The sequence below is a fragment of the Falco peregrinus genome, chromosome 9, assembly GCF_023634155.1.
Source record: "Falco peregrinus isolate bFalPer1 chromosome 9, bFalPer1.pri, whole genome shotgun sequence".
Classification (NCBI taxonomy): Eukaryota; Metazoa; Chordata; class Aves; order Falconiformes; family Falconidae; genus Falco; species Falco peregrinus.
The window spans coordinates 38171142-38194683 of record NC_073729.1 but is presented as its reverse complement, the minus strand read 5'-3'; the positions used below and the strand labels follow the sequence as shown (position 1 = coordinate 38194683).

Genomic DNA, 23542 nt, shown 5'->3' with positions numbered 1-23542 from the left:
TTTCATTCTTAGACAGTGCCCTGCCCTCCTGAACACCAGCTCTGCCTGTCAGCGCTCTCCTTTCCTTGGGAACGTGCAGATGTCCGACACTGAAGTGTGGAAGATCTTTCCAAAACTGCTGTGATGGGAATACCCAGGCGCTACAGGAGCCCTTCCCACTCCACCTGACTTTTTGCAAAACCTTATAAAATCTTCAGTGGTTTTGCTGTGTTCATGAAAGAGCTGCAGGTTTCATCTCAGTGCTTACCAAGGCCTGGCTCCTCTTCCTCTCCATGTCCATGTATGGGATCAGTCCATGGAAGCCTCCCAAGCTGTGCAGCAGGTGGGGGAGGCTCCGAGATGTCCTGGCCCGAGGGACCCAGCAGCCACCCAGATGGCCATGCCCAGCTGGCACTGAGCGGGTGCTCTCGGACGTGCCTGAGTCGAGAAACCCCTGAGAGAGACACCGGCAGAGCTGCAGCAGAGCTGCAGGGCACCCGCCATCATCCCTGGAGACCAGACCTGAGCCTGCTGCCCCAGCTGCTCTGCCCTCGCCTGCCTCGGGCAGCCCCCAGCCCCCTACAGCACTGAGCGGGGCACGCTGGCCAAGCGGCTCGCTGGCGTGTAGGAATGCCCGGCGTGCCCAGGGCTGCTCTTCGGCTAGTCTCACACTGTGCCCACGGGCAGCAGGACCCCCAGCCCTTCCCTAACCACCCCAGCACCCCCAGCAGCACCTGCCCCTGTCCAGAGCAGGGGAGGCGAGGCAGGTGCCAGCCCCTCTCAGCGCCTGGGCACTGAGCAGGACAGCAATGGCAACAAAATGGCACAGCCGAGGGGCCAGGGCACCTTTGTCCCCCAGCTGCAGGACAGTGGCACCTCCTGCCCTGTCCCCCCTCCAGGCTTTTCCACACAGCCATCAGTGCCATCAGCACACAGGTGAACAGCAGTACCTATCGCTAGGGAAGTGTGCCCATGTCTGGGTGCATGAATGCCAACAAGCCTTTGTGAGAAATATGATTAACCGAGCTATAGCTTACTGGCAGAGCCTGTCTCCACTGTAAAAAACAGTGGACATCAATGGGGAGCAATGCAAACATGGGCAAAGACAAGCCGACTGCCCTACAGATCACAATAGTCACATGTGGAAAAGGCATCTTTTTTCCCCCCTCCCTTTATTTTGCTTGGATTTATTTTATTCCTTCATGGTTTTTCTCAGCCACTTTGGTTTGTATTTTGTGTTCTGAGCTCCTCACTGACACTTTCATGTAAAACCTTCAGAACAAACTCTGCTTCAGAACTCTTAGACATCTGCAGTAGCTGGGCTGAAATCAACGCGATTACTCTGCACACACACATCTCCAGAATATGGCCCTTTATTTTACAATGTGTCTCTCAGCTGTACAGAAGGGAACACTGGGTATTTCTTGGTACCTTACATTAAATTAATCAGATCTCATCACAACAGATGGACTCAAAAGTATCAGAGACACTGGGCCAATTAGCAGATTAAAGGTTTCCATATTGAACACATCTGTGTTATACTGATGCAGTTTTTAAACAGAGAAATAGGAAATCATTCAAAATATCTTTACTTCTCTTCACCATGACTGAGGGGCCTAAGTCCCACCTTCCAATTGTTTTAAATTTTCCCTTTTTTGCAACACTGGCCACGACCCAGCAGAGCACTTAGGAACATGCTTTATTTTAAGATTCTGAATAACTGCTGTGGAATTGTACCTTGGGGCATGTAGGTGCCCTTTCGAATCAAACCCAGTCTTTAACTCCCAAATGAATGCAGTCTCCAGCATCAGAAGTGAGTCGGTGAATTCAGTTAATAAGGAGTAATTTTATCTTTCAAAGTGTTTTGTGATATTCCATGCAAAGTACTGAAGTGACAATGGCTTGACCACTTACTTTGCAGCTCTGCACAGTAAACCTCTGTGCCCAAGGGATGGATCAATGCTGTCCCACACCAGGAAGTCCCAGATTTCCACCAGTGAGATCCAATGCACAGAACTGCATCATTCCCTTCCTGAAAAGGTCTGCTCCAAGACATGTAACATTTTATGAATGCTCTGACTCTGGAAAGTGACCAACTCTAGCGCTGATGACAGAAAAATAAATAATAAATAGACTTTACATCCCTATGGTGAAGGTCTCTTCTTGCCCTGCAGGCAGTATGGTGGCACAGAAGACAGCTTCTCAAAGACAACGTTGTACCTCCCCCGTCTCTCAGCTGACGCATTTGTAATAGACAATACCACTGATGCTCCCATCTGCCAGGTAGCTGCCCTGCTCTTCTCCTGGGTGGCTGTGCTTCAGCGGAGCATAAAAGCATCTCTGTCCTTCCTCGGTGCAGTCTGCAAGGCTTCACGTAAATGCTTTGAGATCCTCAGCTGGCAGGTGGTAGGAACAATTAGTCCAATTATCTGCTATAGCACCCCGACTGCCCCAAAATGACCCGCACGCTCCCTGTGTCAAATGGCAAGGAGCGTCAGAGGGTGACTGGTGTAATCATCAAATGAAAGACCAAGACAACCATAAGCAGGCATACATATATAATATGTACAGTGGCCATAGATGCATTTGCATCATGAAAGAAATAATCAAATTTTAAACAGGAGAAAATTATCAAATTCCAGATTTTTTTAGTGCCAGGTATCTCTAACTTGTTAGTAAAAAAAAGAAGGAAATGTCCAAACATGGATTGAATGAAGCGGTGCAGCTGTCAGATGTGGTATTCTCTTTCTTCATTATTTCAGACAAGAAATGCAGAAGTGTTCTTGTATTTTGCACTACATGCTGCAGACAGAAAACTATCTCAGTAGTGTTTGGTTCACTTTGTAGCTCTTCTTTCACTCTCTTCAGCTTTTCCAGTAGAGCCGCCCCTATTAAAATACGGAGCTGAAGGACCCGCATGAATTTAGTAAGCAGAAAATCCCAAGCCTCTCTGTAGGGATTACACGACTCAGGCTTTCAGAGCAGGCTGAGATAAGGCAGTGTAAGGAAAGCCCTGAACCTACCCAAACGCTCTCGATGTGGTTTTCAGTCCATAGTCTGTGGATTTTTACGAGTCTGCGGAGTACTACTAAGATATCTCCAAAAAACATCTAAGAAAATTAAGCCCATTACCACTAAACTTAAATTCACCATGGAGGATGCTCTGTAGGAAAACTATTGGGGGGTCCACAAGTTGTTAGAAGTTAAAAACTGTTGCTCCATTTACAAAATCAGACTGCGCAGCAACTTGACTCAAAATATTTACTCCCGAAATTCAAGGTATGCAGTGATGTGAGAAAAGGAACTAGCCCAGGAGGCTGCATGCTGCTAAACATCAGCTGGCCCATACAGAGTATTAAAGGACTCCCCGATATTCCAGCTACAGGCACCTACAAACACTACATTAGGCTGCATGAATTATTGGCTCACACAAGAGGCAAAGAATGAGTTTGGGAATGACAGGGAGATGAAGATGACCAGCAGCAGCAGCTGTTTTTTCCTTTGCTAATGTTCCTGCTCACTAAAATTAGGATGCTGGCTAGAACTGGGCTTCTGAAAGACTGAAATTATTAGCAAACCTCTGCCAAAAGAAAAGTGTGCTCCCTGCATTCCTGTAACAAGGACCAGGCTGCTTGCAATTCAAATAGTTTAAAAATGAAACAAAAAAAATCAGAGAGCTGTATACTGGCGCTGTTAACCCCTCTGGTGTCATCCCGAGTGGGGAATGCAGAAAGGCTACTCAGCAGTGTATATGTGGAGCTCCCGCCCGGGGGATGGAGAAGGAGCTGTTTCAGAACATGCATGTTACTTGGGTCGATTTGTCTAAGCCTGGTTCAGTGAACACGTCATCCGGGAGGCGCTACAATATTGTGGCTCCAGCAGCATCCACGCTCCTGGGGTCCTTCAGGCCAATGACAAAACTGTTGGTTCTCCTGGCCCCGTGAACTAAGGAGACCACTTTGACTTTATCCACTTGATGGCCCCTGGCTACAAGAAATTCAACATCTTCTTCAGGGAACTCACCTGTAAGGGTTTTAAAAGAGGAGTTTGTAACTGAAACCACTGCTGGCTTTGACGCAAAGCTCTGCTCTAGCCCCGCTGGGACCTGCAGCATGCAGGAAGCTGCCCGCAGTGCTCGGAAGGTGCCCAGCCGGGAAGAGCCGAGTGGGCAAGGGGGGCTGAGGCAGCAGTCCTCCGGTCCTCAGCACAGCTGGGCAGCGCTCTGTGCCATGGGGGAGCTGAGGGCATCCAGGAGACCACTTAAAAGATGTGGAAGGTCCTTCTCTTTGGAAAAATATGTTGTTGGTACCTATTGTAGTTACTCTTGTTACAGAACATGAGACAGTCCCTGCTCGTAAGAGCTTCATTACAAATAACAGTGTTAACAGTTATTAGTGAAAATAAGATGCAAGGAAGCTCAAAACAAACAGTAGCAAAACAAGTTCTCAAATGACATACTTTGTGATAAGCCTCCCAACTTCCCCTTTGTGTATTCCTTAAACTTCCAGCCTTAGTTTGCTTGCTCTTCTGCCTTTGTTTATTTGACATTTTGTGATTTCTGTATGAATAGAAGTGCCTGAGGACACAAAGCTGGGGATGCAGCTGGACAAACTAAGCAGGCACACAGAAACCCCACAGTTATTTAAGCTACATACATTGCAGAAGTATCTTAACATATATCTTGTTGATGCCAAATGTCCAAACCCAAAAATCAGGACCTTTTGAAGTTCTGGATTTGTTTTAATTACACTCAAGTTTCCAAGTCTGTGGTCACACCTGACAAACACTTTTAGATTTTCCTCTGAAATGGGAAGGCCTAGAAACTGTGGCTACTTTGGGTGAAATGACAATCAAATTTCATTTATGGTTCACTCTGGTAAGGCACGGAGCTTTGTGAAAAACACCAGAGAGACCAAGTCTTGTAATAACAAGGACAAGAGCTGGCAGTACAGTCTCCAGAGTGTCAGCACTGATGCTGCATTCCAAGTTGCAAGCCTTGCCTTCTCCCAGCTGCTGGTGTTAAGGGACACAGACTGGAAAGTGAGAGAATATAATTTATGGCAGTGGTAGTAAAGTGTAAGAAGATCTGCTAGCTTTCAGGACCTGTCTGGATGAAGCTGTGGTTGTGATCTTTTTTAATTTGGATATCCTCAATGGCATCAGATTGTCAAAAGGTTTTAAGGACAGGACGTGGCTGCTACGGGAAGGTGAGCTGGGGCAGAGGGAGGTTTGGGGAGAAGCACCTGAAAGTTTGGATAGGTGGTGTTGGGAGGGGTCAGGGAGCATTCCCAAGACAAGAGGGAGAGGGCATGGCTCAGCAAGGGCTCCAGGCTTTGAAGAAGCTAGGTTGCTGCTTTTTGTCTTCCCCCAAACCCTATGTACTCGCTGGGGACCCTAGAACACAGTGAGCTGTGCACCAGGCTGTCACACTTCCACACACTTCCACACTTCCATGTGCTAAGAAAATCCTGCCCCTCTTCTAAATCTGTGAGGTGTGTAGGCTGCGCCATACCCAGTGTCCATACTCACTGTCAACTTGCAAGGTGTTGGACTCAAGCTGTGGGTGAAGTCGACCAAGTGACAAACTTTCACTCAGATTCTTGTTTAATGTTAAAACATTTACCAAAACCTGCAAGAGAACAGAAGAACCTCAATAATAAAAAAATGTAATGTGAATAGAAGGCAACTTCCCGAGCATTCCCCTAACTGGTGTCTCCAACATCTGCAGATGCTGCAGGCAAAGAAGATCTGGAACTATTTACCAAACAGCATATGAAGGAGGCCCTTAAATCATGGCCTGTATATGGCTGGTGAAACAGCGGTACCTTTTCAGGATTGCACGGGCTTTTTGCCAGAGTTCCTGCTCAATTAGGAGAGTTGTATGTCTGGAATGTGATGTAATCTCTAAATAAGTGTTTGTTACAGCTAAAAGCTCAGCACGTGACTTCTCCAAACAAAGCATTAGGAAGCAATGGCTGGCTTTAGTTTTGCTCTGAATGGTGCCTTCCAAAAGGTAAGGAAAATGGGAGCCATTCTTGTTGCGCCTTTCTTTTAGCAATCCGTTGCCACTGTGCATGCGACCAAGCTATTGGCAAGTACTTCACCTCATTACAAATCATAAGTTAGGAGGAGCTGCCCAATTTATAGCAAATGCTGAGTAGGGAGGAATTCATTCGGGAACGCACTAAAAGGAGCTTTTCATAGGGAAAAGGGCCAAAGGCCTGCCAGCCTCCTACAATTCTCTGAATACAAAATGCTCCTTTTTTTCCCTAATGATCCTTAAGATGAGCTTTGAACAGGTATTGGAATAACACAAAACCATTATAGGCTTTGCCAAGATGCTTTTCCTCTACAGTTATGAGTGGTGCCACCAGGGAAGGTGCAAAAGAAGTAAACCCAAGGCTCTTAAGAGAACTGGAAAACCAAATGTGTGGAATTGGTGACACCAAAGACTGAACTGGTAAACCTGTGCCCACCAGTTTCAGCCTGGGACATTAGGAAGGGAAAGCCTGTACTGCAGGAGGGGACCCTGCTCAGTGTTGAGCTCAACCACTGTGCTGAGAGGGCGGGTGCCTGGACACAGCACTGACCTGCACAATGCTGCTCAAGGCTCTGTCCCCATTGTTAGCTCCCAGACACAGGTATGTCCCACACATCCCCTCGGATGGTCTCACAATGGTGGGCAACAGGAAAGACAGGGGCCGTCTCCGAGGCTGAATGAGATTTTGCTGCAGTTGAAGAAAAGACACACCAAAAAATTTCAGCAAACTGACTAAAGCTTTGCTGGTGCTCAAGTTGTGCAAGTTAATTTCTTAATCTTTATGCTTCAGCTAGCGATTGCACTTGTGTAGTTTTACAAGTCTGACACCCTCACTGCTATGATAAAGCTCTCTGATGTTAACAGGATCTGTCCTGTTTCATGCTGTGGCTCTTTTACAGAAGGTCTTTGGAGCCATTCACATACTTCTGCAGTACCAGCCCAACAAAGTGGAATGCATTTACAATACATGGCAAGAAGGAACAACAGGGCAACACTGGGAGCCACCAGTACTAGTCTGGAATTGTTCCTTTGCAAGACCTGAAGATTTTTTTTCTGCTACCTGCTACTTTTAGAAGTGCAGAGCAGCAATTCATAGAGAGAGTTCTTAATTCAAGTCACAGAAAAGGACGGTTGCTTTACAGTGCATCTGGACTGCAGGGAAAATAGGTAGCTGAGATATGCAGCACTGACTGATAAAACTGCATTATAATGATGACTGATATGCATGAAGCCTTCTGTTTCAGTGGCTCATATAATGAAAAAATACAAGCTTTCTACAGACTGTTGTCTCTCAGTTATTAATAAGGCACTAAATAGGCCTCCCTGTTGTGGAGATGAGAATAAAATTGAAAAAACTGGTACAGACAGTTCAAATAAAGAATTTTCCATGTCATTCATTACCAGCCTGGGAATTGAGTGGTTCATTGTTTTATTTTGCCAGGAGAAGTCCAACATCTGGCTGTTCAGGAGGACTCCAGAGGGTGTTATTATTCCACTGCCAAAGGGACGATTCAAAGAACTGAAAAGAAACATAAAGAAATCTTGTAAAAATCCTCCCAGAGATTTTTGCACACTTGGAGGCTTTTCAGGGCTCCAGTTTTCCGTCCCCTCTTGGCCCGATAAGAGACTCTTCGGTAGTTCTTCAGGGCTGGTTAGATGTGAGGAGTGAAAGTCTCCATGCACTTAGGAGCAGGAACCTGTGTGGGCGACAGCAGCTCTGTCCCTCCCTGTGTTTAAGGATTCCCCTCTAGGTGATGGATCTGTCTCCATGCCCCCATCAGTCCTCAAATTTGGCCATCAGCTCTTCTCCAGGGAGCAGATTCAGGCCCATCCAGACATGTTTCACTGTGAGAGGGCTGCAGGAGGCCACAGAGCAGAGCAGCACCAGCTCACACATCACCTGCCTTCCCGCTGCTCCTGTTGCAGTGCTCACTGGGACAGAGCAGCCTAGCTGCCCCAGGTCTGGTCCCACCCCGTCCTGTCAAACCTGCTTTCTGCTCCCCACTCCCACACTCTGAGTACATGATGGAGGGAAGAAGTGAATCCTTTACCTTACAACTGCAACAATGAAGTCATCAGGTCCCATGACAAGGACCTGGCTAGCAGCGGGTCCACTCTCCACTGAGAAGTGAGGCACACGGAGATCAGATGAGAAGGACTGGGAGTCATTAATCAGCTGGCGCAGGGAATTAGCTTCTGATTTACTTCAGCCATGAGGGAGGGAAGAGGAAAGAAAGCCCTGAACCTAGGAAGTTGAACATCTCTTTGTCTCTCTGTGGGAGCACATCTGCACAGCCACAGGTGGTGTCTCCCCGAGGGGGCTGGCACTGAGGGCAGGGAGCTCCTTCAGTTCACTCCATGGAAGGAGAAAAGATGCCTTGGTCCACACAGAGAGGCAATGCCATGGACCTCCTGGGCTCCACCTACAGTGGTGAACTCGGCCCCAACAGACAATGGTGGACCACCCCGCAGAATGCCAGCTCTCCAGCAGGAGGGCAAGTCAGGTCCAGCCCTGGCCACCAGCCATGGCTAAGCCTGGCTCTGAGGTGGGAGGTTGGGCTTAATCCCTGTGTCTGGCCTCTCCCGCACGTCTGGGTGTTCTGTGAAGGCACTGAGCCCTGTGCTGGGGAAGGGAGAGTCAGAAACCGCATGTGTGGTCATGACCACATGAATGGCCATTTGTCTGACTGGCCAAGAAGGAATATTTAGAGGGGTGGGAAAGTGGGAGGAACCCTGAAGATCAAGCTGGCTCCAGGAAATTTGTGTGAGGACATCCCACGACCCATCCCCAGAGCCCCATCGTATCAGCTGTGATCCTTGTGGAAGACTGAGCCCTAGGAAGACACTCAAGGACTGACCTTTCCTCAGTAAAACAGAGGTAGAAAACCCCCCTTAGGTTTCCCCGTGCACTGAAAGGAGCAAACCCAGGACTGACATCCAAACCACACATCTTGCAACTGTGCCCATGCCTGTAAGCCTCAGACCTACCTCACCATGCCTTCTGCTATGTGAGTGACGGACACATCATCAGACGGGTCTCCCAGGTTGCTAGCTAGACTCAGGGCTATTTTCAATGTCTAAATTGAACACAGAAAGAAAGAAAGAAAAATATTTAGGTGGCCCTGGAAATACAACTTGTGAAACTCTGAACAGGACGAGGTATCTGGTCTCCTGGCATGTTGACTAAAGCCTACCAAAAAAACCATCCAAAAGCCTGGTCCTGGGAATACCTCAGTGCAAAGGGCTGCCGCACATGGGTTTGGGGACCAAGGGGCATCAGTTTGGCACAACAAACTGTGTGCTGGGGGAGCCGAGCTTATCCAGCAGTGTTTGCACAAGGTAGAACGCGCCTGGCAGGAGCTGGCCCGCTGGCTCAGCTCAGTGGTTCATCTGCACTGCCAGCTGGCAGACAGGGTCACCAGGATGCCAGTTACCTTCTGTTTCCATTCATGAGTGGTCACCACAACAGCAGAGATCACACAGATCACACTGAGTCCTTGTGGGACAGTGGGTCCTGGGCTCACCATTGCCTCTGGATGGCAGCTCCATTGGCACTGCATCGCTGCTGAGCAGAAATGAGCTATTTTGCTCACCAGCTGCTACGCACCTTCCTAGTTGTAAGTCATCCAAAGTGTCTGAACAGAAAGCGTTAGTCCCAGCACACTTGAGGGAATGATAACGTAAAAAGAGGAAGGGATTTGGTTTTTTATACATGCAGAATCCTGCATAAGCCAGTCTATTAAAAATAGGAAGATGCAATTTCAAAAGACACAGTTTTTCTCTAGCCTCGGTTTTACACTGCGTAGCCAGGGGACAGCCACAAGGAGAAATGTGCATTTCAATCAAGCCAGCCTGTGCCTAGCAGAAATGCACTAGACTTTCAGCTTGCAGGTCATGCCATTTTCGTTCAAGATTCAAGACAGTACATTTACCCTGCAGGTTAGACAGCTAGATGTGACTTCTGTTTTGGTACGTGCCATGCATCAACAACTTCTCCTGAAGTGTCATCATTTATCTTCTGATGTACAGGGTAGAACATGATTAACTTCTGGAGAAGGTGGCACTTCCATGGAGCAGTCTCCTGACCACCATACCATGTGGTGGATGTACAAGAGGCTTGGTAGTCAAGGAAGAGCTCCACTGACACAAGAAGACCACGTCCACCCCACAGACACAGGTTAAGGACAACTTGGTCATTACTGTCCCAGGGCTGGACTAGCTGGTGCTGACGTAGCACTGAATCTCAGCCATGTGTTCAGCTGTGTGATCCCCAGTAATCAGGGCTGCCCAACTTCTCAAGTGTCTGTCCTTTATCTGGAGCTGGGACATGATAACCAATGGGTGAAACTCTTGGCCTGGTGCAAACACAGAGCAAATAGATTCATCCAAAGCTTCCTGAAGAGAGCCCAAAAATTACTTAGGTGAGTCAATCTTCTCTGCCTCTGCACAGCCCCAGCACTGTGTAACACCTCCAGTTGCTGCATTTTTGCTGAGGGGCACTAACTTCCAAGCACCCACTCTCCTGCCTGCTACAAGGATGTGGTTTCATCCTTGCTTAAAATTCCCAACTTGTATAACCCAGCTGTGGATCTGTTAAGCATCTAAGAACATAACTCTGCTTACAGAGCAGGAAACAGAGCACCTGCCTGACTTCCTGGGAAGCTGCAATGTTTTAGTAGGGCTGACAGCCCTAAATACCTGAAAAATCATGATCTGGGCCGCTGAGATAATGAGGTGGGCTAAAATGTAAAGATTTAAAAAAATTATATAAGGTCAGTTTCCCTTGTCATCGCCATGTACAGGTTTTTGCTTGCTGACTCCCCTTACGGTGCCCTGGCAGGGGTCTGGAATGGCCAGGGCCACTGCAGCACAAGAGGTAGAGGAAATAGCTGGGACCACCCTCAGCTGAGTCATTCTGAAGACACAATTGCATACAAGAAATGGGTAAAAGCCGCAGCCTGTTTGCTTGAAAAAGCTCTGGGCTAAGCAAGAAAGAACTCAGCTGAGCAGGAGGCTCCAGCATCTGCACCTGCCTGAGGCAGCAGCATAGCTCAGATCTACACCTTAGCAGTCTATTTGCTCATTCTCGTCTGGGAATTACCCACAAACATTTTTGTACAACCAAGGAATAAACAAATACATAATTCTCTAGCAGCACAGGAAAATCAGCCAAATGTTGAGCCTCTTACCTCTGCTATCCAGTGCAAGATATTCCCCCTGGATACTTGATTTGTGATGTTAAAGCCCTCGAGGATGTTCAGGGCTGTGATCAGTGCAGGACCTGCATGTGGAGGTGGGGGACTGAAAACAAGATGACCTGTGAAGGAAAGAAGAGAGGAATGAAGCTGCTTTTGTCAGATACTGTCCAGTTACAGTACTCTCCCATAAGCTAGCGTCCTAGAGGGCAGGGAAGCCTTCCCAGATCTGAAGGGAAATAATGGAAAGCAACAAGATTTGAAAAGGATTTCCCAAAACATTCCTGTTGTATCTTTCTGTTTCTTTATGATGGATGAAGGAAGCCCAAATAGGGATGCTTTTTTTACATCTGAAATTCAGTGGTTGTTGGTTGGCTGGTTGGTTTCTGGACTGCAGTATGGAACAACAGAGAAAAAAATTGGTTTGCAACACTACAAATATAAGGAGAGTAAATACAGGGATTTCTAGAAAAGAATGACATTTTAGAAACTTTCTGCACAAAGTAAGTTTTTCTTCCTTGTAGATCAACTTGGGGAACTGTCTTCAGACATTGGTGCTAGCCTACGGTCCAGCTTCTACCTAGACACTGCATCAGTATGTGATTGTGTTGCATTTTTACACTCTAAGACTATCAAAATGCCACTGGTCACTAACAAGGAAAAAGCAGGCCGCTTTCAAAGTGCTGAAAACCTCCTGAACTGCCTGCAGCACATCAGGGTCAGCAGGCAATAGCAGGAAACTCCCTGGGGATGCCTCTGCGCAGCTTTGACTTCAACTCTTGTTAAATAGTGCCGCCACCTCTTGACAGGTGAAGCACACTTTTAATTGGAGTTGCATGGCAATGGGTCAGGCGTTCACCTCGATAGACTGTGTGCACAGGATTCTCCACCGTGACACTATAATTGCTGAAGTCTTCCTCCACCAAGACTCCTCCATAGTTGTGGACCTGTGTAGAAAAGCAAAGCAGTGCACACTGAGAAAGCTGGGTCAAGGCCATCTGTGTTCCTCATGCTAGCCCAGGTGACCACAGACCATACTGTCAAACAAGCACCACTGAGAATCCCGAGCCAAGTGCCAGGTTCCTCAGGACACCCTGAAGTTCTGTGCTTTCATGGTTGTGGTGGCCTGGCTCACTGTTCACCACTGCTGCAAGGCTCTGCAGCTCACCTCCAAAAGCCCCAAATGGGGACTGGCACTGCCTCACCGTCTTCGCTCCCCTGGGTGGCAAGCATGAGGATGTTAAAGGTTAGCAAGCATCTCAATATTGCCAGGATAAAAGACAAAGAGAAGGAACCTGTGTGTAGCAGGTCGCTGGCACTGGAAATCTGTAGCATACAATTCCCACCCTGGTTTTAATTATTTCAGATGATAGTGAGTCTGCTGAACCCTTGCTCTTTCTATAAGGCTCTCCTAGAAGTACAATTTACCGGGCTTGGTAATTTTTGTGAACACAGTCAAGATCGGTAATTCCCTCCACTGCGTGTGTTCTGTGGTTGTGTCATGACGGAGATGAGGAAGGACCATCATAACTGCACTCTGCTGATCTTAAAATCCCCTGAAGTATGTAATACTCTCAGTCAACATACAGGTGCTACTGTGCTCATGGGCCAACTCTTTCCTTCCACCCAGGAGAAGCCACACAACCTGCTGAGAGGTTCTGCTGGGGTGAGTTGCTGCTATGAGTCCTCTGGATTTCCATCCAAAAATGGACAAGAACGAATAACCTGTGCATGCTCTGATTTCTAAACTAGCCAGCTAACTTGGCTAGTTCAGAAAACTCCTCTTCTCTGGTGGAACCAGATGAATCACTGCAGCAGGAAAGCTGATGCAGGGCACGATACGGGGGGCAGCATGTCAAACCACCCCAAAGCTGCAAAAGAAGATATAACCCCTACTGGGATCCCTGCCCCCCTCCCAGAGCAGTCCCAGAGAACAGGCCAGGTTGAACCCAACAGATGAGATGGGCAGGCAGGTGCCTGTGCCAGGGGCAGCCTTCCTGGAGCCTGGCCAGTGGAAAGCCCAGGCAAAGCACCACAGAGTGGGGCAGGAGGAGCGAGATGGCACAGAAAGGCAAGATGTCCTGGTCAGCCCCACACTGCAGGCACTATCTCAAATTCCCCAGAGAGCATTTTTTTGCACCTGTGCCTTCCCTCTGCAGGATGTTTTGGAGCTCTACTTGACTTCACCACACCGATGCCCTCCCTTTGCTGGAAGAATAAACACTGCAGGAAGCCAGCACTTTGCTCTGCTCTGCAACCAAAGCTGCAAGTGCACGCTTGATCCCAGAGCTTGCCAGCGTCTTTGGTGCTGCAGCCCTGGGCCTTGCTCCTCTGCAGAGTTTGTGCTTCCCTGCAGCAGCCCTCAGGTGGGGGGACTGGGGTGATAAAGCTGTGAAACTACACCACAAGCTTGGGACTTTTCCTGTTCCTTGTTCACCTTGTGGTCCAGGTGAACCACAGCAGATTTCCAAACACAGAGCTCACAAATGTCTAAAGCTTGAGCTGAAAGAACCCATTCCAAACTACTGATGACACATGAACCACAGTGGTAGGGAGAAATGGTGCCACCAACCACCCTGACTGCACATACAGAGATATAAATGTTGTTTGGGGTTTTTTTTACCATAATAGCTACTTTGTTGTTGTTACTTTTTTTTCCAGAGCACCTCTACCAAGAGGAGTTAAGATAGAGCAACCCTAAGTGGGACCAAGCCTGTCTGATTCTCTGCTCACAAGGCTCACAGTTTTTATTTTTAAACCATCTTCCTAGTGTCTATATCTTACAGTTCCCTTAACAACAAAAATTTGCTTCTCAACAGTGGGGCACCTCCCGTTATGGGGGAAAAGGGGATGTCACTAATGGTAACTCAGCATAGAGCTGGTCTTGAAATGGAGATATTTTTTTTTCCCTTTGAAAAAAAGTCTGTCCTGGTTATAGAGGAAATGGAGTTTTTACTTCTCTAGGCTGTGTAATTGACCCATGTGTCACTTACACCACTGCTGTGACAGGGACAGGAAAGAAAAAGGAGGCTGCATGCATTTTTCCCCCAATTGTGCTGGCACATTGGCTATGGCTTATCTCCAGGCTGTCACCTTAAGCAGGTGACATGGCAGGTGGCACCCCCAGCCCGGACTGTGCTGTGTGGTCTGGGACAGAGACAGGGACAGACGTGACTCACCTCGGAGATTATCTCCTGGGTTAAGTTTCCACGGTAGAAAGCTGACGACCCTTCTGCCCCCACCAGCTCCAGGACAGCTGCGAGGTCCAGGCGCCTGACGAACATGCCAGGCAGCAAGGGCCGGCCATCTGGTAGGAAGATCTCCCGAAATTTGTCAGAGTAGTTCAGGTCCTTCAGTTCACTTATGGCTTTGGCTGTGGGTGAGAAGGGGAAGGACGTCCAGAAAAGCCAGGGTGCAGGAACTCGGGAGTCACTGTGTACCTGACGGGGATTTTGGAGGCATGCCACTGCCTCTCACCCATTTCAAAACTAGAGGGTGGCTGGATCATGCACGCATTAGCTGGGAAGGAAACCCAACAAAACCCCAGTGCTCTTCCCTGGCTGGCCCTGGGTGGCTGCCCAGCGTGGGCTGCTCTTCCCTTTCCCTGACCAGCCCTGGGAAAGGGCATCAGTTTTGCTGCCACCATGCTCTCCCCTTGCAGACCATGGCTCACGTGTTGCTCAGCTCCCAACACCATCCACCTCTAGGTCCAAAGAGCCTGAATTTCCCATGAATAACCATCTACATCCCCAGCTGCCTCACACTCGAGCAGTGACCAACATGCTCCTCCACGCTAAGCAGCCACCCTTGGCTACTCATCGGGTACTTACCCAAATCGTGTGTGACATTAAACCCATCCTGGGCAACACTGGCCACGAGGCCCAGCAGCTCAGACCATGGGAGTCTGCAAAGGAGAAAGGACAAGGAGAAATGTGCATTGGAGGGCTGCAGCAGGGCAGGGTGGTGGGGAGCAAGTGCAGGAGTCGGCTCTGTGGTCAGGGGGCTCCTGAAGGACCAGGCTGTGGGGCCAGTGGTGGCCAAAAGGAGCACTGAGCTTTCAGTGGGTTTAGCAGGATCACCTCAGTGCTCCACAACGTGCATCAGAGAGGAATGCCGGTGTAAGGATGGGGAATGGGCATCTGTGGAGCAAAATCTCAAGCCAGGCTCCAGCCCTGAGCAAGTCATTGAGATCCCTCCCTCCCAGTCCCAACAGAGCATCAAGGACAGCCACACTCCTTAGGGTCCAGCTAAAGAGAATGAAAATGCAGACATGCATGAAAACGTTATGCACCTACTTCTAAAAGAATGTTTATTATCCGTCTTGTTAGCCACAATTTTGCTTTGCAGAAAACCTGACCAAGCTGAATTGAATTCTTTCTTTTGTTAAATGAAGTACCAATAAATTAACGTATTTTTCAACACCATCCTCCAAGTACCCCTTAGCTAATGGCTTTGACTGGCAACTGAGAACATGGTCTGATGGCAAGGGCTCGTGTGCTCACAGCTCCCCCACAGGGACCCCCAGGGCACAGCCTGTGCAGCACGAGGACAGCCCACCTGTGCCAGCCTTGTGTCTTACCTCCCGTGTAACTGGTGCGCCTGCTGCATTCCCTGTATCATGCCTGGCACCCCCACGAGCAGACCTGGCTGTAACACAGGAAGGACAAAAAGGAAGAGTAGGCTCCTGCCCATGAGGACACAGGATATAATCCCCAACTGCAAGTCAAGGAGAGGCAAGTCATGTTCACATTGGAAGTGCCCGCATGGCTTTTAGGAGAGGGATGAGGTCTGCACTAACATGCTAAATTAGGGAATAAAATTTTTTTGAAGGAAATAGGCAAATTCAATCATGATCTCAACCCAGTTTGATCAGGAGAAATAACTCAGCAGAACGACATGGGATTGTGCTCCTTCCCAGGGCTCTTGTTCTCCTGGCTCCCCACTGCCAGAGAGACATGCCTCTTTACTCCCCAAACCCTGTAAGGCTTCAAGCATTTTGGGGCTGCCAGAGAAGCATTTTCCCTGGACTCCCCATGTCTGTAAGGGCCCAGGATTGCCCATGGTGGGAGAGGTCTCCTGTCACTTCACCAGGCACCTCCCCCTTGGCCCGAGAGCTGTGGGAAGAGGAGAGCTGGAGACATCAGCCGGCTACAGCCCTGGAGGGGTCAGCCGCGGGCACTGGTCCTCACCTTGGTGTCCTTCTGCAGGTCCCCCTCCAGTGGGATGCCCAGAGGAGCCACCTCACGGAAGTCGATCACCCAGCTCCTGTTCTTCCGGATGTCGTGGACCAGCATCACCCCACCCCTGCAACGAGACGGGGGTCACAGCATGGCACTGGTTGTACCTCCAACAGCTGCTGCCATAAAGCCAAAATGAAGAGTGTGGGTGCCACTGGGGCTGGGGCCAGTCCTAGCATGACAGGGCAATCATAGCAGGTCACCAGCCCCAGCAGCAACCCCAGGCTGGCCAGCGGTGCAGGGGAACGCTGCTGCCCTTCCCCTGAGAGCAGTCTGGGACCACCGAGCCAGGGCTAGTGCGGGACGCAGGCAGCCCCTGTGCTGAGGCTGCAGTGAGGCTGGATCAGTCCCTGCCAGCCTGGCCAGGGGGCCACTGGCTCTGTTCCACTGCCAGGCTGGGACTATCTGGGATTTTCTTTCTAATCTGAGCAGTTTGGCAACAAAAGAGGGGTTTTGCTTACAACGGCAACCTGTGGCAGTCTGGAGAAGCTATCAGGTGGTGCTTTACGCAATGCTCCCAAGACCTCCCTCAGAGCCAACAGCACCAGGCTCACGTGGATGCGACCCTGGGGATGTGGATGGGGAGGAGGCCACCCCTCACTGCTGTGCCTTCCCTGGCAGCTGCCCAAAGCTGGGCTTGGACCTCAGGCTCCTGCTGCAGCAGAAGCCGAGCTAATGGAGGGAAGCACTCAATCTCTGAAAGCACTGGGACTGAGCCCAGGGTGTTGCAAGCTCCTGGCACACTCATGGAGGGGCTTGGCAGCCTGTGGTCACGTTTTCAACCCTCGTGAGCCTGAGGCTTGGACCTTCCTGGCAGCCACTATAGCAGATGCAGCTTTTCCCTCCCTGGGGGTCTCTGTCCCTCGCTGTCAACTTGGTGCACAGGAGGGTTCCCTGCCCCTGTGCAGATGTGGACACATCCACCGCCTGGTGTCAGAGACCTGGTACCACATGCTGGGACTAGGGCTACCACAAAGGCACATCTCAGCTGGTGGGGATATCACCTGCTTGAGGACAACTGCAGACAACAGCATGGGGGTGAGTGATCAACACTTACCCGCCAATCCCTGATGTGTGGGGGTTGACGATTCCCGCGCAGAGGGCTGAGGCGATGGCTGCATCTACGGAGGAGCCCTGCTTGTTGAGCACCTCTATGCCCAGCGCCGTGCAGCAGGCAGCGTCTGTGACCACAGCACCGTGGTGGAAGATCTGCCAGAAGAGGAGAGGCATTGTGCCCAGGGAGGGGTGCTGGGGCTGCCTTCTGCCAGCTCTGTGGGACCTGAAGGCTGAGGCCACTGCCAAGGCTGTGGCCAATCTGCATTTTTAGATTCCTCCAAATGCTGGTGGGAGTAATATGTCCCTTGGCACATCCCTGCACCAGGGCAGCTGTGGCTACTCTGCATGTAGCCATGGCCATCGCTCAGCCAGCTTTCGGCAGCAGACATGCTAAGCTGGTGGGCCACCCCAGAGCAGCGTCAGACTAACCCTCAAGAGCAATGGGCGATGGCATGCCGTCACTGTGCTGCAGCAATGCAGTCACTGGAAATGGGAATACAGCTGCAAAGACTGCAGCTTCCGCCCCAGTTCCATGGCTTGTTCTCATCCTTCCCTGGCGCCGGTGCTACAGCAGCCACAGGAAGTTTGCAAAGGTTCATTTTAATCCTATGGTGCAAATTGCAGCATCTCGGCACGAGCCAGAACAGCCCCAAGAAGTGCAACGACAGAAGGGCCATGGCAGGCTGGCGGGCAGGACTGGCCCTTCCAGCAGTGCTGTGAAAGGCTGTGCAGCCTCATTCCAGTGCTGCACCCCAGCCAGCCATGGAGCCAAGCCACTCCACTCCCAGTGGCTGCATTTTGCATGCCAGTGAGAGAGCAATAAATTAAAAAAAAAAGGCAAATCTCTTCCACATGGACTTGTAGGCGCTCTGCCCTGCTGGGCAGCATATAAAGAAGATGATGGTGACTACTGACTGTTCCTTGGCCTTTCTCAGGCTGCAGTACCTGGCAGGAGATGTTCTGCAGGAAGTTATGACCCCATGGCCATGCTGCCTTTGCTCTGCAGTTTAGCACTGGTCTGTGCGACAGATCAGCAGGAGGTTCAGCCCTGTTTTCAGCTATTTCCCTGCTTGGTCCTGGGACGCATCCTTTGAGAGGTGAGCCTGGGCATACAGATCCATAAAACTCTCTCCAAGTGGAGATGTACAAAAGATGCCTACTGCTTAACTAAGGATTGCTCTCTGAAAGCATTCACAACTGGCTCAAACTGCAACTGGAGTTACAGCAGCAGGGCTGCCCACTTGCCCCCAACAGCGCCCCCAAACCTGCCAGGCACAGTCACCCACGCCGCAGGGCAGGCACTGAGAGCTCAGCTCACCCCTCTGAGCACGACTCCCAGACATGAAAAACCTTTTGAGACAATTTGGGATGGAATTGCCAAGAGAGACTCAGCACCCAGGATCTCACTGACACTGGCTGGGGTTCACCAGCACTTATCCCACTGAACTGTTGGCAAGGAGGAAAGCTAGGGAGCTTCTCCTATTTTTGGAGCCAAAGCCTGACTGCAAAAGCCACTGTTTCATCTTACCTGAGGGTCTCCAAAATAGATCTGCATGATCAGGGCCACCGTGACCCCGGTGGCAAAGGTCAGGCAGGCAGTGATGATGACAGTCAGCCCATCCTGTCGGCAGCTGCAGTCTCCGGAAAAAGGGTCCTTGCTGGTCTCCCGGAGAGGGGACACATCCTGGCTTCCCATCTCTGATGAGGACGAGGGCAGGCGCTGGAGACGCGCTGACTTCAGGAAGGAGTCTGGGTCTTTGTGGGCAGCGGCGAAAAAACAAGTGTTAGTTATTGAGCAACACAGGGCTCTTATTGCAGTGTTTACCCAGTGCTAACATTACACCGTGCCCCTTTCAGCAAGGCTATTACCTTCCCTATTGATCCCAGCTCTCAACAGACTTTCTGGTTCAGATGCTGCTTTAGGTCATTTTACTGATCCCTTCCTTTAGCTCTACTTATTCCAAACTGAATTCCCTGGAGATTACGAGGGGCAAACCCCCCTGAATTTTGCTCCATTTCAATCCATTCATCAGTCTTCAGTGATGGGCCCACAGTTACTGCTCCATTTGGAGGGGTTCTTAACACAGCACTGACTTGAAAACACATCTCTCAAATGCAGCAGGACTGAAGAAGAGGAAATTAAGATAGATATATATATAAAAATAGAGTCGAGCAGCCTTGTTTGGAGCTATGCTTGAGCTAAAGCACCTGAGCAAAACAGAGGCGAAGCAAAATGAGTGGCCTGGGCACAGAAAATACCTCTACAGAAGCATGGCAAAGTGAGGGCAGAGAGGAGCAAACCTGCAAACCAGAGGGCCGAGGGGCGTCCACCCGCTCCGACGGCAGGAAAGGCTCTGCTTTCATTTCTTGCTTCCTCCAGCTGACGAGGCCCACTGTGAAATCAAGCTGCTCGCCGAACGCCCAGCTCCAAAATGGCAAATGCAACAGGGCAGGGTTTTGCTGGGCATCCACCAGACAGCAAACAATGCTCAGCAGGATGAAAAAGTCTCTTTTGCTCTAAAAGATGCCTTGAATTTCTGCCTGCATCAGCTGCCTTCGCGGCAGGGAGGACGCTGGCTGAGCGTGCCCTGCCTCTGCACTGGCACTGCTGGGCACACGGAGCTGCTGGTGCAGCCGTGGGGACATACCCGTCCCTGCCAGGCACCAAATGGGACCAAGCGGCTTGGGGCAGCACCCACAGCTCCTGGATGAATATTTTTCAGGGAGCTGCCAAGAGCCATTGGGAGCTGCAGTGCCCCACACATCTGTGGTGGGAAGAAGAGGAGCATCGAGTAGAAAAGACAAGATGAGAAGCTTGTCTCTCCACAGAGGGGACATTTCCCAGGTTTGGGGTAAGGGAGAAGGGAATGAGCAGGAAACTGTGTGTCCCCCATCATCCTGCCATGCTTCTCCATCTGCTCTGGCAGGCAGCATCTCCTGGGGACCACCAGCCCTGTCCTTGGCATGACATTAAAGACCCCTTGACTGCAGCTCTCCTGGGGCCAGGCAGGGTGTTAGTTTTAATTTCAGTGACGCTGCAACCAGCAGTAACCCCACTGCAGCCACGGAATGCCCTTAGGGTGAATTTAATCTCCTTCACATTGCGGTGACTTAGGAGCATGACTGGGAGAGGCTCAACTCTCCCAGCCCACACCTCTGAGCGCACACAGGGTCCCTCCCCAGCACGCCTGGTCTGTGAGCTGAGCCTGCAGTGTGTGGGCAGAGGGAAGCCTGGCTGGGGCGGGCAATGGGCTGGGGCGCCACCGGTGGGGGCCATGACTGTCCTGGTGGGGGATGCCATTGTGGAGGGATGTCCCATACAGCCCCCTGCACACCCAGTGGGGTACCAGCCCCACCAGTGGGAAACAGTGAGCTGGGCTCCTTTGCCCAACCGCTCTGGGACTGCGTCCCTCTGCTCTGCTCCCATAGTGCTGGTGACAGGACAGCCCAGGACCAGGGGACACAAACATCCCAGGGAGCAACCATGGGAGAGGACAAGCCACGGCCCTCCAGGGTGGCCTCTCCCACCCATGCAGAAGTCCCTTTGGTCTCCACCACTGACATCCCGCGTGGCCTCTGGCAAGTCACTCGGTCTCTGCAACTGCTGGTGCTGTGTGGGGACAGCAGGGCCGTGGTGTGGGAACAGGAGTGGCTGAAAGGGCTCAGCAGGGAGCATGGAGGGCAAGGAGCAGCCTAAGAGGCCAACACACAGGTGCCCGTCCCACCACTGACGTTCACACTAGAAAGAGAAGCCAATGAGCCCTACATGGCTTCTGTGGGGGCCATGAAGGAGACGTGGCTGCCCGGGGAACCAGGGCCACCCCAGCTCTGGAGCTGCTGCCGAGGGGACAGCTGAGGCCGGAAATGCTGGTGGGCTCTGGCAGGCGCTGCAGTGTGGGACCGCTCAGTCCCCAGCACCGACAGCACAACAGGGGCTTCCCCCTTTTACCGAGACCTCCTGGGCAGCAAGGACCGGAGGCCTGAGCTCCCTCCCCGCCGGCCCGGCCGGTAACGCGGCACGCAGCTCCCACCCAGCCCCTGAGGCGCCCGGGGAGGCTCCAACGGGCCGGTGAGAGCCTTTCGGGAGAGCGGCGCCCGCAGGCCCGGCGCCTCCGCCACAACCGCGCGGGGCGAGACCGGGCGGGGGAACCGGCAGGGGACAGCGCGGGGGGCGGGGGGCACGGGGGACCTCGGACAGGGGCCCCGGGCAGAGCCCTGTGCCCTGGAGAGGCGCGATGCGGCGGGGCAGGAGCGCTCTGTGACTCCTGGGAGGGCCGGCCGGTCACCGACAGGCGAAGGGCCGTCCCCAGGGCCGGGGCCCGGCGTCTGACAGCCGCCCCGCTGGCGGCACCGCGCCGCGCCCCCGCTGCCCCGGCCTCCCCCGCGCGTCCCCGCAAGGCAGGCGGCGGGGCCGGTGCCGGCAGCCGCGGAGGGCGGCCCGCAGGGCGGGCGGTGGCCGCAGCGGGAGGGAGCCGGGGGCACCGGGGGCTCGGCCGCCGCCCCTCACCCGTGTCCTGCTCGCCCAGGAACGCGTCCTCCTCCTTCCGGGCGCGGAGGCCGCCCTCGCCCGCGCCGCCCGCCTCCTCCTCGGGCAGCCGGGGGAAGCTGGTGATGCTCATGTAGTCCACAGGCGAGGCAGCGGCCAGGGCTCGCTGCCGGCCTGCCCCTGCCCCCGCCTCCGCCGGCACCGGCACCGCCATCGCCGCCGCAGCCGCTGCCGCCGGAAGGGGCCGGGCCGGGCCCGGTGGCCTCGCGGCTCCTCCCTGCGGGGGGGGGCGGCCGGGGCCGGGGGGAGGCCCAGCCCGCCGCAGGCGCCTGCCGCGGCCCGAGCGGCAGCCGCGGCCCAGGCCGAGCGCCACCCGGCCCCGACCCGGGCCAGGCCTGCGTAGCCCGGTCCCCGGGCGGCTGCGGGAGACTCCGGGGAGCGGTCTCGTGCGTTGTGTCGCCGCATATTCAGGTGAACTCGCCAAGGGAGGCTCAAGCCATTGTGCCAGCCACCGCCACGGCGGCCAGGGGCGGCCGGCACCCCGCGGGTGGCGCTGCACGGCGCGGCCTGCGCGCCCCCGCGGCCTCTCACGCCCGGTGCTCTGGGGGCCAGGCCCGGCGGGGCGGCCGGCGCCGGTGGGTGCCTGCGGGCGAGGCCGGCCGGGCTCAGCGCTGGCACCGGCGGCTCCCGCTGCTGCCAGCCCCAGCAGCACCGTGTGCCCGGGCAGGCTGCGGCTGCCGGGCAGCTCAGGCCAGCACGGGGCCAGTGGCCGCGGGCGGGACCCCCAGCCTGGGCGAGGGTCACCAACAGCTCCCGCTTGGCAGAGTTTTGACCAAAAAGACGTAACAGTGGGGGAGGCCTGGTTTGCCATGGATATATCTGAAATCAAACTGGCTGAAATATTTAATTTTTTTCTCCCTACGCTACTTTCAGAGGTTGAGCTAAAAAACACCAGTAAAATAAATGGAAGTTGGAAGAGGTTGTTTCATTCTGGGCTGAACAAAATGCTTCAGGTTTGTGCAAATTACTTCCCCCTGCAACAACATCAGCCCCTGCTTCTTGGCTTGGTGCATGTGCTTGGCTGTTTGGCTGCCAGATCTGAAAAATTCATCCTCTGCCCTGATCTATCCTGGACGTCTGTTGTTTTGGGAGACAGAGTGTGTTGAGTGCTGGGCTGTTTGGACCTGGGGAAGTCAGCTGAGGTGTGTCCTACTTTCTCATCCTTCAAAGAACCATCTAATCCCCCCAGCTCTTCCCAGCGTGCGCAGCTCCACTAGCTCACTCAATGCTCCTTAACACAGCGAGGTGTAAACCCTCCTTTGCTGTGGCAGTGGCAATGTTTCACTAGTGCCCTCCGACAGCCTGAGGGTATAATGGGCATTGCCCGTTATTAACAAAATACTCATAGGAGGATAGTTCAGCTTTTGCAAGACAGTCTCAGCCTGCTCCATTTTCAGACCTCTCTCCAGACTTCCCATCCCCAGCAGCTGGAGGTGGTTCCTTCCCCACCAAAGCAGCTTCTCCAAGGCCAGGAGCTTTGTGCATCCTG

The 23542-nt window shown here is 52.3% G+C and overlaps 1 protein-coding gene across 4 annotated transcripts; it reads right to left on the bottom strand.

Moving 5' to 3' along the window:
• Positions 1-1661: 1661 nt before the first annotated feature.
• GGT7 (gamma-glutamyltransferase 7) lies at positions 1662-22256 on the bottom strand. 4 transcript variants are annotated; one of them, XM_055813744.1, is made up of 15 exons: positions 22015-22254; positions 19036-19262; positions 17509-17660; positions 16404-16518; positions 15794-15861; positions 15045-15118; positions 14394-14587; positions 12074-12161; positions 11209-11336; positions 9008-9096; positions 8071-8223; positions 7421-7538; positions 6570-6707; positions 5509-5608; positions 1662-4002 (listed from the first exon to the last, which is right to left on the bottom strand). In XM_055813744.1, the coding sequence occupies exons 1-15, from the start codon at positions 22205-22207 to the stop codon at positions 3839-3841; spliced, it is 2001 nt and encodes a 666-aa protein (XP_055669719.1). In that variant the 5' UTR covers positions 22208-22254; the 3' UTR covers positions 1662-3838. The 4 variants fall into 4 exon arrangements, with proteins under 4 accessions (XP_055669719.1, XP_055669721.1, XP_027638895.2 ...); XM_055813746.1 differs by lacking the exon at positions 22015-22254 and adding an exon at positions 19377-21418; XM_027783094.2 differs by lacking the exon at positions 22015-22254 and adding an exon at positions 19809-21418.
• Positions 22257-23542: the final 1286 nt, after the last annotated feature.

Excerpts from the sequence above, each read along its gene's own strand:
- GGT7 (XM_055813744.1), bottom strand. The coding sequence starts at position 22,207 with ATGGCGGTGCCGGTGCCGGCGGAGGCGGGGGCAGGGGCAGGCCGGCAG. Across the intron at positions 9,097-11,208 it reads TCTTGCACTGGATAGCAGAG|ACATTGAAAATAGCCCTGAG; the intron begins GTAAGAGGCTCA and ends TGTTCAATTTAG. Across the intron at positions 6,708-7,420 it reads ACCACTCAATTCCCAGGCTG|CAAAATCTCATTCAGCCTCG; the intron begins GTAATGAATGAC and ends CTTCAACTGCAG.